Source organism: Molossus molossus, unplaced genomic scaffold (genome assembly GCF_014108415.1).
Source record: "Molossus molossus isolate mMolMol1 unplaced genomic scaffold, mMolMol1.p scaffold_m16_p_3, whole genome shotgun sequence".
In the NCBI taxonomy this organism is placed as follows: domain Eukaryota; kingdom Metazoa; phylum Chordata; class Mammalia; order Chiroptera; family Molossidae; genus Molossus; species Molossus molossus.
The window spans coordinates 83,603,667-83,622,116 of NW_023425366.1; the positions used below are offsets into that span (position 1 = coordinate 83,603,667).

The 18,450-nt window shown below is 33.3% G+C and overlaps 1 protein-coding gene and 1 non-coding gene across 3 annotated transcripts in view; both read left to right on the forward strand.

The window, feature by feature from the left end:
* The window catches only part of AP3S1 (adaptor related protein complex 3 subunit sigma 1), a 61,249-nt gene that overhangs the window by 41,699 nt on the left and 1,100 nt on the right, over positions 1-18,450 (forward strand). Inside the window, exons 4-5 of one of the 2 annotated variants that reach the window (XM_036279508.1) lie at positions 4,143-4,214; positions 8,806-8,913. In XM_036279508.1, the coding sequence (XP_036135401.1) occupies positions 4,143-4,214; positions 8,806-8,913 (180 nt within the window). The remainder of the gene's footprint in view (positions 1-4,142; positions 4,215-8,805; positions 8,914-18,450) is intronic. The other variant, XM_036279509.1, reaches the window with a different exon arrangement.
* On the forward strand, positions 12,225-12,331 carry LOC118642945. The gene has a single exon (XR_004961854.1). It is a non-coding gene; the product is annotated as a U6 spliceosomal RNA (small nuclear RNA).

An 18,450-nucleotide genomic window follows, 5' to 3' on the forward strand; every position in this document is an offset into this window, starting at 1 on the left:
TATCTACCAATAATGAACTATTGAAAAGAGAAACTAAGAAAACAATGGCATTTACTATTTCAATAACAACAACAAAATAAGGTACCTAGGAATAAATTTAACCAAAGAGGTAAAAGACCATAACTTGGAAAATTATAGGACATTGAACAAAGAAACTGAGGAAGATACATATAAGTGGAAGCATATACATTGAAAGAATTAACATCATTAAAATGTCCATACTACCTAAAGCAATCTGTAGATTCATTGCAATCCCTATTATAGTACCAACGACATATTTCACAGATCTAGAACAAATATTCCAAAAATTTATATGAAACCAAAAGAGACTCTGAATAGCCTTAGCAATCTTGAGAAAGAACAAAGTTGGAGGGATCACAATACCTCATATCAAATTATACTACAAAGCCATTTTAATCAAAAGAGCCTGGTACTGGCACAAGAACAGGCATGTAGATCAAGGGAACACAACAGAGCCCAGAAATCAACCCATGCCTATATTGTCAATTAATATTTGACAAAGGAGGCAAGAGCATACAGTGGAGTAAGCATAGTCTCTTCAATAAATGGTGTTGGGAAAATTGGACAGGTACATGCAAAAAAATGTAACTTAACACCGTAAGACCACCAGCTTACACCATACACAAGAATAAACTCAAAATGTATAAAAGACTTTTCCAGTCAGGGCACATGCCCAGGTTGCATGCTCAATCCCTGGTAGGGGGCCATGCAGGAGACAGCCAGTTGATGTTCTGCTCTCACATCGATGTTTTTCTCTCTCCCCCTCTCCTTCTTTTTAAAAATCAATTTTAAAATTTTTTAAAAACAGCATACTTTTTGAGAGAATATTTGAGAATAAAAACCTTTATTTACACACACACACACACACACATACACACACACACACAATGTACTTAGCAGTATTCATTGTAATGGCCCCATACTGGAAACAACCCAAATTTCTGACAACAATGGAATACATAAATACATTGTGTTATATTAATGCAATGGTATACTGTACAAAAGAATGAGCTATGTATTGTATTATACAATAACATAAATGAATCTCACAAAAATAATGGTAAAGAAGCCAATCACAGAAAATTACATACTGTATGATCCCATATAAATATAGTTCAGAAACAGGCAAATAATGTTCAGAAACATTATCATGTTAGAAAGCAGGGTGATGTTACCTTTGATAGTGGCAGGGACTGATGGAATACAAGGGACCTTATACAGAGCTATAATATTCTAACACTTAATTTGAGTGTTGGTTACACAAATATGTTTACTTTGAAAATTCATCAGGTTATACATTATTATAATTTGTATATATACTTTAGTAAAATTTTACTGAAGGGAATGGAACTTAAATGGCTTTATTTCATGACTTGTTGAACTGATTTTATAAATTGGTATTCAGACCATTTCCAAGTTATAGACACTATCTCAAAAGTAAATACTTTCCTCTTTCTCAATGGGGAAAGTTTTCTTTTTCACTCCCATTCTTACTTCCCCTAAGAAGTTAATATTTATGAAGTGCTTACTCTGTGTTCAAGCAGCATTATCTTGTTCAGTTCTTATAACAATAATCTGTTATAACAAGAAGAAAAATGAATCTGAGTTAGTTGGCAATAATGAATAAAGTCTTTTCAGGGGCCATGTCACCAAGGCCTTGAGGAGAAATGGACAAAGTTGGGAGTTTGGATAGATAACTTAATGATATTTATTTTCTACCTACCACAGAAAAAATTGAAATTAACTAGAAACTTATTTGAGACTGACCTGTGTATGCCCCGCACGTAGCCATCCTAAAACTGACTTCTTCTCATAATGAAATTATGAGTAAAACTATATATTCTTGGTTAGTACAGACCTCTTGTTCCTCTTAGTGACTCTGGTCTAAGTCAAGGGTCAACAAACTACAACCTCCAGATCAATTCCAGTCTGCCACCTATTTTTGTAAATAAAGTTTTATCGGAATAGAGCCATGCTCATTTATTTAGGTATTATCTGTGGCTGCTTTTGTGCTACACTGTCTGGCCCACAAAGTCTGAAATATTTACTCTCCAGCACTTTGCAGAGAAGTTTGCCTACCCCTGGTCTAGGACAATGTTGATTATAACCATCAAGTTACATATCTACATTGTTTCATTGTCTTATCCATCTTTATTGATACTAGGAAGGAACGTTGGTATGTGTAAATTAGCCTGAGGTCAGAGCAGTTATAGCAAGAAACCTGCTGTTTAGAATTTACTCTTTGTCCCATTGGATCACCTATGAATAAGATGACCATACATTTCAGTTTGCTGTAACAATCCAGGTTTATATGTTGTTTTAGGCTGTTATTATATCATGATAACATTGCTTCTGTTATTATAATGTAATAATAACAATAATAATAATAAATAGTTGCTCTCTTTTACTGTTAATAACACCCCCACCCCCATCAAGTTTGGATGTTAAATTGAATGGTTACTCCCTGTGAATGCTACCATTGAGAAAGGGTAGTGGGAATAGAAGTATGAGTAGAATAGTTATTGACAACTATGCAAGGTGGAATTTTAGGGATTAATTTTTGGTAGTTTGTATCAGAGGTTCCCAAGACCATCTGAATGACTTGCCAGGATTCATAGGACTCAGAAGTTGCTATGCTCATGGTGAGGGTTTATTGTGAAAGGATACAGAGTAAAATCATCAAAAGCAAATGAGGGGAAGTCTAGAGGAAACCAGGTATAAACTTCCAGGTGTCCCTTCCCCCTGGAGTCACACAAGATATGCTTAATTCCCCCCAAAATGATATAATATGTGCAAAGTGTTCCCAACTAGGGAAGCTCATCCTAGCCTGAGTGTCCAGGATTTTTACTGAGGGTCAATCACCTAGGTATGTAGCAGCTGTGTGACTGACCTTGATTACTTAAGTTCCAAAACCTAAGAGAAAAAGAGATGTTTTGCCTTAAGTCACATTGATAGTATAAACTGTCTGCTCATACTGGTACAGTGTGGCCCAAGGCCTCCAGCATAAAATACTCTTGTCAGACAGAACTTTGTAAGGGCTCAGTTCCTAGGAGCTAGCTAAGGGCTGGTCTAAAAAGAGGCCATTTTGGGGAACGTGTAGGGTTTGAGCAACCTAAGTCTACTGAGTTAATCCTTTTTCATACAAGGTCATACAAGGTATTCAAGCCAGAGTTTGAACCTAGTAAGTCTGATTTCCAAAGTCTGTATTCCTTCCATAAGTAATTTTTAAAAATGAATTTTGAGAGGTTCTCGATTACCTTTTTATTATTATTATTGATCATAGAGAGAGGAAAGGAGGGAGGGAGGAAGGGTTGGATAGTGTGGAGAGAGAGAGACATTGATCGGTTGCTTCCCACACCCTAACTGGGACTCAAACCTGCAACCCAGGTGTGTGCCCTGACTGGGAATTGAACTCGCCACCTTTTGGAGTACAGATGACACTCCAACCAGCTGAGCCACATCTGCCAGGGCGCCATAAGTAATTTTTAATGATCTTTTATACTGGTTTGCTAATTAGATATTACTGGCTACATTAGATGTAATAGAGACTTGGATTTTGCCCATCATTCCTGATAAAATACTTCTAATAAACTTTCTTTTTTCCTCACATGAGGATAGGGAGCTTGATTTGAATATTTTTCAGTGCTTTTGTAAGTAACGGTGCTAAGAATTTCTAGTTCTTAGTTATTTTCAGCAAAGTTTGTTTTATGTGTTAATGTATTGAAAAGTAGTTTACATGAATAATAGATTATAATTAGTCCTTTTGCACTTAATACAGTTTTTAATTTTAAAAAGAGATATGTGCCTGGTTGGTGTGGCTCAGTGGATTGAGCATCATCCCATGGACTGAGAGGTCCTGGTAAGGGTATATGCCCAGGTTGCGGGCTCGATCCCCATTGGGGGGTGAGCAGGAGGTAGCCAATCAATGTTTCTTTCTCTCTCTTCCTCCTCTTTCTCTAAAAGATCAGTAAAAACATATTTTTAAAAAGAGAGATATGTGATTATAGATTTACAAAAGTTTTAGTTTACGATTAAGATTGTTCACCTTGTAGATAATAGATTTGGATGAACTTACACAGTTCTCAAAGCTTTTAACCTTTTTCTCTTTTCTTTTTCTTTAGGTATTTGTGGAAACATTAGACAAGTGTTTTGAAAATGTTTGTGAACTGGATTTAATTTTCCATGTAGACAAGGTACTACTTCTATATTGTCTAATCTTCTAAGCTTTTTTTCAAAATCCTCACCAAAGGATATTTTTCCATCATTTTTTTTTTTTAGGGAGAGAGGGAGGGAGAGTGGGAGGGAAGGGGAGAGGGAGAGAGAAACATCAATGTGAGAGAGACACATCAACTGGTTGCCTCCAGCAGGACCCCATCTGGGGCAGGGGATCAAACCTGCAACCAGGGTATGTGCCCTTATCCGGGAATCAAACCTGTGACTCTTTGGTCTGTGGATCAATGCTGTAACTGCTGAGCCAAATTGGCCAGGGCTAATATTCTAAGCTTTTTATCAGAAAAAAAGTTAACTTCTATTTGCCAAAGTAAAAATGAATTTAGTGAATAATACCATTTTTATTTATTTCTTTATTATTCAATTTTAAATTATTTTTACTATGAGCCAGGCACTGTTTAGTGAAAAAGGTTCAGACCCCTTCCTAGAGGAAGAAACAGTGGCATTAACAAGTAACAGTGTGTTCAGAGTGTTAATGGGAACACAGCTGAACTATCTATTTCTGTGTGAATGGAGAAAATTACATTTAAACTGGATTTTTAAGGGTTAGATATTTTCACAGATAGAAAAGGAGAGATGGTTCTATAGGCAGAGATATAAAATACAGACTTCTTGCGAGAGGGGGATTATTATTGATCAAGAGACCTTTAGTGCCAGGGATTTTAGCTTTCATTCTGAAGCAATTTAAGAGATATATATATATATATATATATTTTTTTTTTTTTTTAAGACATATTTTAAAAAATTTCTTTTTTTTTATTTTAGAGAGAGAGGAAGTGAGAGGGGGAGAGAGAGAGAAATTTCAATGAGAGAGAACATCAATTGGCCACCTCCTGCATGCCCCCCACTGGGGATCAGACTCACAACCTGAGCATGTACTCTGACCAGGAATTGAACCGGTGACCTCTTGGTGCATAGGTCGACAATCAACTACTGAGCCACATCAGCCAGGCCAATTTAATAATTTTAAACAAACTTTTAATGGCGTTATTGTTGCTTTGTTTGTATATTTTGGAGGCAAGATTATTTTTTTTTTTTTTACTTTATGGAAGTTGCATTGGTCATTCTGAGATTAAACACAGGAAAATCAGTTTAAGAATCTGTTGCAGTAGTACAGAATGAAATGAACTAAGGCAGTATAGTAGGGATGAAAAAAAGTAGAATTGACATGACCTTATAACCTATTGAAAGCTGGAGGTGAAAGAAAGGAAGAATGATGAGTTTTCTAATCAGTATTACTGTGCATTGGTGATATGGAATTTAGAAGGAAGAAATTCCGTTTTTACTATATACAGATTTTTTTTCTGTATTAAGTTTATGTAATGTAACAGACTGTTTTGAATGATTAAGCCATTGGAAAAATAGTCCAAAAATAAGCTGCTGAAAATTTTAGCAAAAAAAATGTGATTTTTAAAAATCAGCTTCACTGAGGTATACTTTACATATATACAGTTAACTTAGTTTTGGCAAATGTATATGGTTATGTAACCACTACTAGTGTCAAGCTGTAGTACAAGGAATGTATTTTATTTGAACATCAAAAGGATACATTTATCGTTAGCCATTTTCTAGATCATATTTCTCATTTATTAAGTGATTTGATTTCATGTATTAACTCATTCTGGACAGGGAACTTAAACTTGATATTTTTAAGAGACTATTTTTAGTTTTCTGCTTTTTTCTAATTAATATATCGTATGCTTCATCACACTTACAAAGACTTCTGTTATTTTTAGACATTAGGGTTCACAATATTCAAAATTACGTTTTGGTACATGATCAAAATGCTTTAAAAAGCTCTATTTTTAAAATGACTGCTCATCCAGCTGGTGTGGCTCAGTGGTTGAGTATCGATGACCCATGCAGCAAAAGTCGCGGGTTCTATCCCCAGTCAGGACACAAGTCCAAGTTGTGGGCTCGATCCCCAGTGGGAGGCATGCAGGAGGCGGCCAGTCGATGTTCTCTTTCATCAATGTTTCTATCTCTCTCTCTCTCTCCCTCTCACTTACTCTCTCTACAAAAAGCAATAAAGGGAAAAAATAAATAAAATAAAATGATTGTTCAAAGATCATTAGCCTATATAATACATCTAGCAGTTTCTTTCTTTTTTTTAATCCTCAACCAAGGATATTTTTCCATTTGTCTTCAGATAGAGTGGGAGAGAGAGGGAGAGAGAGAGAGAGAGAAAGAAACATCGATGTGAGAGAGAGACATCGATTGGTTGCCTCCCACATGACCCCGACTAGGGCAGGGAGCTGAACTGCAACTGAGGTACGTGCCCTTGACCGGATTTGAACCTGAGACTCTTTGGTTCAAGGGCCAATGCTCTAACTGCTAAGCCAAACCAGTCAGGCCACATCTAGCAATTTCTTAAGAAAATTGACGATTAGATTTTAAAATGTTGCTGTGAGTAAAGTTTTCACGTTTGTACTAGAGAATAAAAGTTTTCCTAATTGGGGAAATTAAGCTCTACTCATATACAACTTCCATTCATGACACACAGTGTTTTTTAAATGTGTATTTCATAAATACACATTCATCTTGGAAAAATTAGGAAGTACAGAGAAGAGGAAAATAAATAGCAGCCATCTCAATTTCAGAGATTGCCCTAGTGTTAAAAGATAAACTGAAGCATATTAAAAATTGTAAGAGTTTATTTCAGCAAAAATTGATTCAGATTGGGCAGCGCCAAACCACTCAGTGGTTGAGTGTCAGGACACACGCCCAGGTTGTGGGCTCGATCCCCAGTGGGGGGCATGCAGGAGGCAGTTCCTAAAAGTGGTTAGGAACACTCGACTGACAGAGCCTGGGGAAAGACTTATAGAGAAGAGGCAGAAGCAGAGCAAGGAGATGATCTGATTGGCTGTAGCTTAAGCATTTACATTATTTTGGAAGTCAAGTTGGCTGTTTGTGATTGGTTTTCTTTAGATTTTGATTTCTTAACCTTAGGTATTTACAGACTTAGGTTTTGGTTTGCTTGCATAGAATGCTAAGGTATTAGAACCACCTCAGTCTAAAGGCCTCAGTGTTTAATTAACTTAACACTAGCATTAACACTTTAGATTATGTATTTTTTCTAGATTTTTTTTTGTACAAATAAGTACAGAAATACATCTTTAAAAAATTGCCCCGGTTGGTTTGGTTCAGCGGTTAGAGCGTCGGCCTGCGGTCTGGAGAGACCCGGGTTCGGTTCCTGCTAAGGGTACGTACCTTGGTTGTAGTTTGTCCCTGGCCCTGGTTGGGTCGTGTGGGTGGCAACCACTCAATGGGTCCCTTTCACGTCGATGTTTCTCTCTCTCTCTCTCCCTCCCACTCTATCTGAACAAAATATCAAAAAACGTCCTCGGGTGAGGATTAAAAAAAAAAAAGGAATAATATAATATGTAGTGTGCATGGTCTGTTCATTTCACACGAAAGTGTGTCACTTTTAGAACTTGCCAAAGTTAGCTATGTCTCTTCTTTCTTAGTTAAACTCTTGCTTTACATTTTTTCAATGCAATGAGACAAAAGAATCAGGATTTCAGGAGTCAGAGACCAGTCAAATAAACATTTCCTCTCTCTACATTCTCTGTTGAAAACAATGCTAGCCTTGTTTTCAGCCCTTCTGTGAAAGTTTCCATGTGGCCTTCTGTGCAACCGCTAGCTGGTGTTTTTTTCCAACATCTTATTACAAATATTTAAGTACTGATTTCTTTATCTGTCACATAGGCTAATAATGTAGTCACCCTGAAGCAGTGGGATAGCCCACCCTACCCCAAATTGGTTTGAATATAGAAACTAAAGATGCTATACATAACACCAAGAGAATCTGATCTGAAAGGAATATTACTTACATACTAAGGTTTTCTGGGAAGAGCAAGGAACAGCAGTTAGCTTAGGGTTTATGTGATTAGGGGCTGGGGCTGGGACAAGTTTCCATACTCACTTAAGTGGTTTGAACCTTCTACCAGTGCAAAAGAGGGAGCCCCTGGACTCTCTTATCAGCTTGTTTTTAAAAACTAGTGCTAAGCCCTGGCTGGTGTGGTTCATTTGGTGGAAGCGTTGTCCTGTGTAAGGAAGGGTCATGGGTTCATTTCCTTTCAGCACACATACTGAGGTTTCGGGTTTAATTCTGGGCACATACGGGAGGCAACTAATCAGTGTTTCTCTCTCACATTGATGATTTGTTTTTGTTTTTTTTCTCTCAAAAATAAAAATAAAAACATATCCTCAGGGGAGGATTTTTAAAAATGGTAGCTAATGTTTATTGATCATTTACTTTGTTTTGGGTATATCCATGGAGGACCTCATTTAATCTTTTCAGCAACCTGTGAAGGAGGTACTATTAATATCTCTGTTTTACAGCCCATTAAACTAAGACTTAAAGAGATTATATAACTGCCTAAGGGTCATAGTAGTGATGAAAGGGAGTTAGAAGCCTTTATTCCAAATTATTTTATTTTACATCTCATATTTATAAAGTAGACACAGAATTATTTAAGCCAAAAACTATTGGAATCGTGAAATGTTTTTGTAATGAGTTTCTTTTTGGGTGTGTATTATTTTTTCCTTTAGGTTCACAATATTCTTGCAGAAATGGTGATGGGGGGAATGGTATTGGAGACCAACATGAATGAGATTGTTACACAAATCGATGCACAAAATAAACTGGAGAAATCTGAGGTAAGAATGGAAAGTGCTCTAGTTAATGAAGGTAGTAAACATGATAATAAATTATGCATGATTTATAGCTTTCACTGTTTGTCCTTTAGGTACAGCTGGTATATTTGTGCACTTTTAAAAACGGAATATACAGGTTTTAGTATGCCAAATGTTCTGTGAATACTAGCCACCAAATAGATTTGTGCACCCTTCTTTTAGCCACAGTCATACCTGCCTTGGGTAATTAACACAATTCCAAATTCTTATTGCTTAAAAAAGAAATTATTTATTTGAAAATGGAATAAATAATTTGTTTTATAAAACATCAGTCAGAACTTATCAAGGAAATCTTAGAACTTTAATCTTAAAGATATATAAATTTAGCATTACAAAATTTTCTGGAAGAGGAAAAAGGCAATGGAATTCTCATGAGGAAGTAATAAGTTATAATAGGTGCTTAGTGCGCCTGAGTACATATTGCAAAAAGGAAATTCAATGCCTTAATCCAGTGGTTCTAAACCTGTGGGTCGCAACCCCTTTGGAGGTCAAACGACCCTTTCACAGGAGTCACCTAAGACCATCGGAAAACACATATTTCCGATGGCAATTCATAACAGTAGCAAAATTACAGTTATGAAGTAGCAACAAAAATAATTTTATGGTTGGGGGTCACCACAACATGAGGAACTGTATTAGGAAGGTTGAGGACCACTGCCTTAATCTTTTAATTCTGGGTTCTTCCCAAAGGTCACTGAACAGTTTGCTAAGTAATATATTTTATTCATTGATACATGTATTCATGGCTTTTATTGCATTTTATAAAAGAAAGATTGGGTTAGTTATACATTGCTAACTTTGTGCTGTTAGATTGGGTGAATGAGGACCAACCAGCACTTTAGCTAGCATTGTTCATAGCCCTCCTTTAAAATTTTAGTGACTCTTCTCTCATGTACTAGGCTGAATATTAGTAATGAGCTATAGCAGAGCCACTCAAGTTCACGTTATTTTAGTTGTTTTATTACTATAGCAGAAGTCTGGAGAGAGGGTATTGATATCTCATTCAGTGCTATGCTTGCTTGAGGATATTCTTACCTTTGGTATTTGTAGTCATAACTCAGATTAGAAAAATATATTTTATAATTATTAATACAAGTTTCAGTGTTTAATTGATATAAAGTAAATATTATAAAAACTGCAAGGTATTAAAAATATGCTAGCATTAATTTATAACAGGTGAGTTCTGAAGAATTATTGTCTTGTTGGCACTTATTATCAGTTTAATACAATACTGTGCTCATTAGAATTGAATAAAACAGGATGATGGATAAATCTGAAATGTGAGGGTTAGAAACAATTGAAGCATTGTATAAAAATATTTCCCAATATTTTATTTAAAATTAAAATAGTCTTGCATTTCTTATCTCATTTACCATCCCTATTGTTTTTAAAAAGGAGAGACTTATAATAGTGAAGAGCTTAACATTATGACTCTTTTAAGTAACTATGTATTTTGTGTGTTGTATAGCCAGTTTTTAAAATAATGGTTTTTAGCCCTGGCCAGTTTGGCTCAGCGGTTAGAGCGTCAGCCTGCGGTCCGGAGAGACCCGGGTTCGGTTCCCGCTAAGGGCACGTACTTTGGTTGCAGTTTGTCCCCAGCCTTGGTTGGTCGTGCGGGTGGCAGCCACTCGATGTGTCCCTTCACGTCGATGTTTCTCTCTCTCTCTCTCCCTTCCTCTCCCTCCCTCCCACTCTATCTGTACAAAAAAATGGAAAAAATATCCTCGGGTGAGGATTAAAAAAAATAAAAAAATAAAAATAAATAAAATAAAATAATGGTTTTTAAAAGGGGAAAATATAAACTAGATTAAACTAGGACAAGGAAAACAACTCACAATATTATTTAGTGTGGTTGGTTTGCAGTATATTATAAGGTATAGTAAAAAATTACTATAAACTCTAAGCTGTCGTTTTTAAAGTCTTAAAATGATAATTTGAAATTTATATAATCTGTAAAACTTTGTATTACAAAACTATGGATATAGATTTTATTATTCTTATTTTTTTAATCCTTGCCTGAGGATATTTTTCATTGACTTTTTCAGATAGAGTGGGAGGGAGGGAAGGAAGGAGAGAGAGAGAGATGGAAAGAGAGAGAGAGAGAGACAGACATCTACTGGCTGCCTCCCACACACAACTGGGACCGGGGATCAAACCCGCAGCCAAGGTACGTGCCCTTGACCAGGAATAGAACCCGCAAGTCTTCAGTCCTCGTGCTGACACTAACTGCTGAGCCAAACGGGTTAGAGCCTATGGATATAGATTTTACATGCCAAGAGACAGACAGTGACACAATGCATTAATAATCACTCTTAAATGAATGGATTTGGTAATTTGTAAATTCTGTGTAATCATCTAAAAATATATTGACTTCTTGTCTGGAATTTTCATATTTCCAGGTATTTAACTCCATTCCATTGGTGGTGGCCTTTTCCTTAGTGTGATGTATATAATATTGACAGAAGTCATAAAAGACCTATAATAATTGCATAATGGATATTTGTTTTTTATTATTCAGTGATATTTTGTTAATGAGCAGTTTTTTAACCTGTAAAGAGCAGTAAAATGCAGAATTTACATTTTTGATAGAAGTAGTTATAAGAATACTATGACATGCTATTTAAAATGGTTTTGAATGTTAGTAAATACTCCCATTTTTCATTCACTGATCATCTTTTAACATATAGTCAGTTGTTATCTGCTACCAGATTAGTTTTTTCTTTTTCTTCTTTACAAAAAAGTATGTTTTAAATCTGACTGAGGATAACCACAACATATGTATATTAAGTGTTTCTCTATATATGACGTCTGCTAATATTTAGTTATAAAAAAGAATTTTGAGTCAAAGTGAGGCCATCTAGTTCTGATCCTATTTTAAGAAATTCTGTTGAAAAATAATGTTTACTTTTGGTAATTTTTCAGTAATTTTCATATATTTTAAGTACATTTGGAAGTCTACCAGCTTTATTCTAGACACACTGAAATGTCAAAAATTTTCATATGAGTTACATTTCCCTGTTACTTAAATTGGTTATATCTATGAAATATAACTGCAGAATAATCCAAAATTACTTGAGAGTAAACTATAAACTTTTATTATTTTGACTCTTACGAAATTGTAGTTAAAATTTATTATATAAGCAAAAACTTACCAAGAAAGACTTAATTAAAATTCAGAGTATCATGATTGATGACAAGACCTGGTTATCATATTTTAAAAATTAATTTAAGTAATATTTAGAATAGCATTTATCTTTTTAACATTAGCCTGGGTTGTGCTCGCTTCGGCAGCACATATACTAAAATTGGAACGATACAGAGAAGATTAGCAAGGCCCCTGCTCAAGGACAACACACAAATTCGTGAAGCGGTCCATATTTAAAAAAAAAAAAAAAAATTAGCCTGGGTTTAATTTAGATACAGCTTTTAAAATATAACATGAATCTATCTAGGTGCCTTTATTTTGTCAGATATTGAAGATTTTATTATTTTGGGTTGATAGTAGTATATTTTCAGTGACAGTCAAAAGTGAACCAGTTTAATTTTCAACACCTAGACAGGTAGGAATGATGATCACCCAGATCTTTAAAAAGAGAAGAAGCAAAGATGTGCTCTGAATGTATTTTCATATATCCTGCTTTGATTAAAAAATCATTTGCTGTAACTTTGGGATCTTGGGAAAGGAAGGTTTAAGCTGGGAAGTTGGTGGGATTTGGGAAAGTCTAAGACGCACCCAGGAATCTGTCTAGGAATGGAAGGACTCTCTGTGGGTAGAGGTGAATGGGTGGGATTGGGGAGACTTGTTAGTTTTTATGTATTTCATGTTATTTTTAAGATGAATAAATGGCTCTGAATTTAGTCACTACTTTTTTAAAGTCAGTCTTCTTTTTTTCCGAACATCCTGATCTTTCTAGCTCTTTCCATTCTTCTCTCTTACAGACCTTTATCTTTCAATCTCCCAGACAGGACAGGTAGACAAGGTATTGCTGACTTTGAGAAAAATATATTTTAACAAAAGGGAAAGCAAAATGATGTCAAAGGCAATTAATTATTTAGGCCAGACTCAAAAATTCTTTGTGTTAATGAACCCATATAGTCCCTGTAGCCTATTTTTCATTCTAGTTTCTCCTTGTAGTTTCTTCATCTTTTATTGGACTTAGTGTATTTTTCTAGTATATCATTGATGTCATGTTTGTTCTGTTTTGTCTGCCTGCATTGTGAAAGGAAAGTTTAAATTCTTTGTTCTCATTTTTAAACATTGTCATTTAACTGACAAATTACATTTTGTAGAAATGACAGTTTACTTTGTATGTTAAATTTAGAGTTTATTTTGAGCATCATATGGCAGAACCAATCTTACTTGAACTCTCACAATTTTATTCTAAATTAGGATTCTGACATAAAATTGCCTGCTAGGTTTTGAAAGCTGTGAGTTTAAAAACCAAAAGCTGAACCTTCAGAGTTTTACATAAAAGTGGGAAGCAATGAAGACTTAGAATAGTGACTATTAAATAGTATTACCCCCAGTGGTTTTCAGTTCCAAAGTCTTAACAGAATTGCTTTCACTATTTTTGACTAACAGGTGCATATTAAAAATGGCCAATAAAAAATAAGATCAGAAATTATTAAAATTGAATCAAATGTTGTAAAACATGAAGTTAAATATATTTACCAAAATAAAATAGATTTCCACTGCAACAACATTCTGACATCCAAATATGTCAAAATAAGACTCAATAAAATATTATAAACCTTGAATATTTTTGTAAAGCATATTAGCAAATATTAGAAATGTTTTTAATAGACTCCCACCCAGCTTTACAAAACAATTTTCTCTGGTATTTTCTGTACATGTTTTTTTCACACCATAAGTTAGCTGTTTGAATTACATTTTAAACATCTCCATGTATATGATCAACAGCTTTTTTGTATAAGGCCATCTCAGGAAAAATGAAAATGATTATAGGACCCCATTTAAAAAGTGCAAAATGAAAATACTTTATTGAGTCCTATGGAGGAAAAAAATCTATAAACTTAACAAGTTAGATTACCTACCTTACTCATTAGGAAAATGTCACTTACTAATTAGGAAAGTTTGGCATAGCTTTTTAGCCACTAAATTATTACTTTCAGGACATGTTTGAGTAGCAGCAACAGACAAGTAAGTGGCTTTATAATTTCTTATCCTGAGATCATGAAGCTGGGGGTACCACATTTGGTCCCTAGATCCATATTACTTTATTCCTGCAATAGAAAATAAATAATGGTCTCATTCATTCCATTGATCCAAATCAGTGCCAATTTCTATGTTCCAGTCTTTAATTTATGTTAAATTGCTATTTTCTAGCAAAGAACCATCAGCCACTTGAGTCTCTTAACTTTTCTTCCTAGAACTAGTAATTAGCTTTATTTCTCTTTTTATTTTTTAAAATCAAGTATCTATCTTTAAAGAGTCTAGAATAGAAAGGTGGGCCTAAGTAACAGATGTTGGAAAGTCAGCTTGTGAGTTGGTTCTGCCCCTCTATGTTGACATGCACAGTTGTTCTGTTCTTCTACAAAATTATGGTGAGGACCCCTGAGGTTACTTGTAATGGTCAAAACTAGTTATATTAAATCCATGAATGGCATTAGTCTGCAATATTTATTTCACACAGGTAAATCCTGTGCTTGAAATTAAAACTATAAATGATTGTATAAAATAAATGATTAGTCATTTGGAAGGCTTTAAAATTATTAAGTATTCTAATGTTGATAAAAATTTTTTTATAAAATGCTGTTCTTGCTCACTAGAGGATTGTCATCATTGTTTTTAATCTCTTTGTTTATAATTGCATTAAAGCACTGCCTTTAAAACAATAAGCAAGCCTATTATAAATTCCCAGATTAAAAGTTATTTTACCTTACATTCAGAAATTAAAATACTGACATTTCATTCAGAATATGTTTCAAAATCTGCCATTATTTTGTTAATGATTTTGAGTCTGAAACCATTTAATAATATGTTTATTAATGTTGATGTTCTTTCACTTTGCTGTTAGGTCAAAGTTTTGAATGTGCATATACCAACTTCCAGCAGGAAGGGTGGGTAAAGGTTTTAGTATGTATAAATTATTCCAACTACCATCTTCTTATGCTATATTTCAAGCTTGAAAAAATATTTTAAGATGGTAGGTTGGTATTTTATGTCTTAAATGAAATAAAAATTCAGATTCTTTTCCTTTTCCCTTCAGAAAGTTAATTGCTATCGCATGAGGAAAAGGGAGCTTTCAGATTTTTTGAAATATATTTTAGTAATGCTGCTTTTTCAGTTTTGCTTGCATATATTTTGTTTATTTTTGGGTCTGGCAATTTAAAAACAAAATTTAAAAAAAATCATACCCATCCATTACTATCTTTGTGATTCCAGTGCTTGAAATTTCTGAGAGTATGTCTGTATAAGTCTTCTATCTGTTTGGCCTCATTTTGATATACTTGCAGACTTCATTTTGTTTTCTTTCTCTTAATTCTGTTAATTTATTTAATCTCATGGGAGAGAAAACATGACCATTCTTTTATATACTGTACTTCATTCTTTCATCTAATTCATACTCTTAATGGCTTTGGATTCATATATTTGTTTTTGTTAGTGGAGTTGCTGCAGTTTACGTGCCATGGTGGTGCTCGAGTAAAGTAACATAGATGGAAACAAGTTATTTCTCCAGTAGGGTTTCATTCTTATTATTTCCACTTAAGTCAACTGTGTAATCTTAAATATTTAAGAACTATGTTGTAGAAATAGCTTATTTTTACATTTTAAATCATATAAACTACTAACAAGTCAGGTAAACTTAATTTCTATAAATTTGAGTGTTAGTAAAAGTTATCTTGTTGCTTTGAATATATTTTACTGAAAAAAACAAACAAAAACACTTAAGATGAAAATTACTTTATACCTCTGTGTTAACAAATAGATTTTTTAATGGCAAATTACCTCTTACATTTTATTCTTTAATAAAATGTTTCAGACTTCACTTTCATGGAAGTCTGAAAATGTAATAGATTTTATAGCAGTTTGGATGTTGACTACCTGGTAACATGAGTTATTTATTTTTTTTAGTCCTAAGTTTTTATGTATAAACATTAATAGCTCATTTAAGCATCTACTTAGTAATCAACAGTTCTTTTTATATTTTCCTTACATTTTATATTCTGTAGAATCTAAAGTATTTCTTTAATAAAACTTAATTGACATACACAATATAATATTAAATTTTTGTACCATTTAAATTCATGACATTGTACACAAAAGTATTGAACATGCTTGAGAAATAATTTGATTCTCTTAATTCATTTGCGTGTTCTGAATAGTTACCATCCTTTGCATGTCTATGGCTTGCTGCTTATGTTTAGAAGAATTGTAATTTGTTGTATTTAGAAACTTTTTTGGTTTTACATAATAAGAACTTGGCACATATATGCTATTTAAATCAATTGCTCTATTCACTTTATATATTCTTATTAGTAGCCAACAGTTTATACCTTTGGTTACAAAGAAACAATTTAGTCTAATGAAATTTAACAGGCTGCATTTTTATTCTCATTTTCTTTGCTTAAATTCAGTTTAGCTGTTTATGGTATAGGGTATTATGGAAAAGAAGGCTTCTTGATAATTATATTTAGTTTAATACTGAAAACAATTACTTTAACTATTTATAAATACAAATCATAACATCCAGTAAAACACACATACCTATCTTTTCACTTTTTCACAACATCCTCTAATTATGCCTTTTAAAATACTTACATTCAAATACTTTATCATTACTTTTCTATAGTTTACTCATCATTTGTACTCTGTATAGAAATTTCAAAGTAAAAATAGTGGCAAATTGGTTTGTTATTTAGAAAAATTATGAAATTCTTCTACCTGGAAAATGATACTAGTTCCAGGATATCTGTAATTGTGTAATATAATTTTTGTTCCCTTGGCAGACAACAAGGGGAAGAGAGCCTATAAGGTGGTAAAGCTATTTGAATTGAATTCTTCTTTGATCCTCAACATTTCTAAATTTTGGTAGCTAACATTGAACTTAAACTGATTGGCTTAAATAACCTTTTCAATATGATTTATGCTACCCTAAGTAATATTCATATAGATCTTCATCTTTGGGGGCAGTGAGAGAGAAGTGGGGTATAACAAAAACTGCATTACTCCAGGTAGGTATAAATGTAGAGGTCCATCAGATTTTTAGTTATATATAAAAAACAACCCCTATTAAATTACAAAAATTGAAGTCCCACCCCTATTAAGTCTTTAATTGGGTATGGAGTGTTTCATCCATATCACCCTTATTGCCTCTGTGGACCACATCAATTATTAATACTATTATACTGGTTTTTCTATAATTTCCAATTCTAACTTGATAATCCATGGCTTTTATTTCACTGCTTAACAATGTTTGTATCCTTTATTCAGCAAATAGTTTACACTGGCCTATTTTGTATCAGTCAAGATTTTTCTCAGGTAACAGCTTTATTATTATTATTTTAATGAACAAAAGAGGTAGGGTTACATGAGAGAAAAAACCTAAAATTACAAAATGGGACTTTAAAAATAGTGTCTAGTTACACAAACATTGTTTCTTATACAGGGGCGAGCTAAAGTAGATTTACAATTGTAAACAAACAGTTTATTCTTGTATTATTGTTTATTAATTATTGTATTATTTTCCATACAAGCAACTGTAAACCCACTTTTGTCAACCCCTGTATATATGTAATCTAATCAAAGTGGAAGATTTATTTTTGTTACTTAATTGTCTTCTTTTTTGCAAGACATTGTATGCCACTCAATTGAGATGTGAATAAAAACTGATGAAATCTAATTGCTATATAAATTAAACCTTAAAAATATGAAGACTGTTGATGTAGCTACTTGAGAAAAATTATATATATGCATTTTTCTTTTATCTTTATGCATATTTTCTTTCAAAATTACTTCAAAATTATAAATTTTCCCACTAAGATGAAAGCCAAATATTGTACACTAATGGTACTGGAAGTTTTAAATTATATTCATAAATTTTAAATTATCTTTTGTATTTATGCTATTCTTTAATTTGTATTTTGTAAACTAAACATATGTTGTTGAATCTACTTGATATGACAGAATATTTTTGATCATTATATCTTTACTAATGCATCAAAGGTTGGAATGATCCTCTTGTTACAGTTTCATTTTTAGGCAGAACTGTTCTCTTTGTCTCTTTGGATTGAGGCTTTACTTTAAAAGCCTGATTTTTTTTAATGTTCTAGTACTTCCTTTTAAAAAGCTTAGAATAACCTGCATAATTTTAAAAAATTATTTAAAAATTTTTTTATTGTTTTGAAATGTTTTAAGGCATTAGCCCTAAGAAATTAAGCAAACATGATCTATCACTTTTAGTTTTTATTAAACAGCATCTATTTATAATAAATGTCATTTTAAAAGTAACAACCCAAATATATCATGATTGTTGTAAG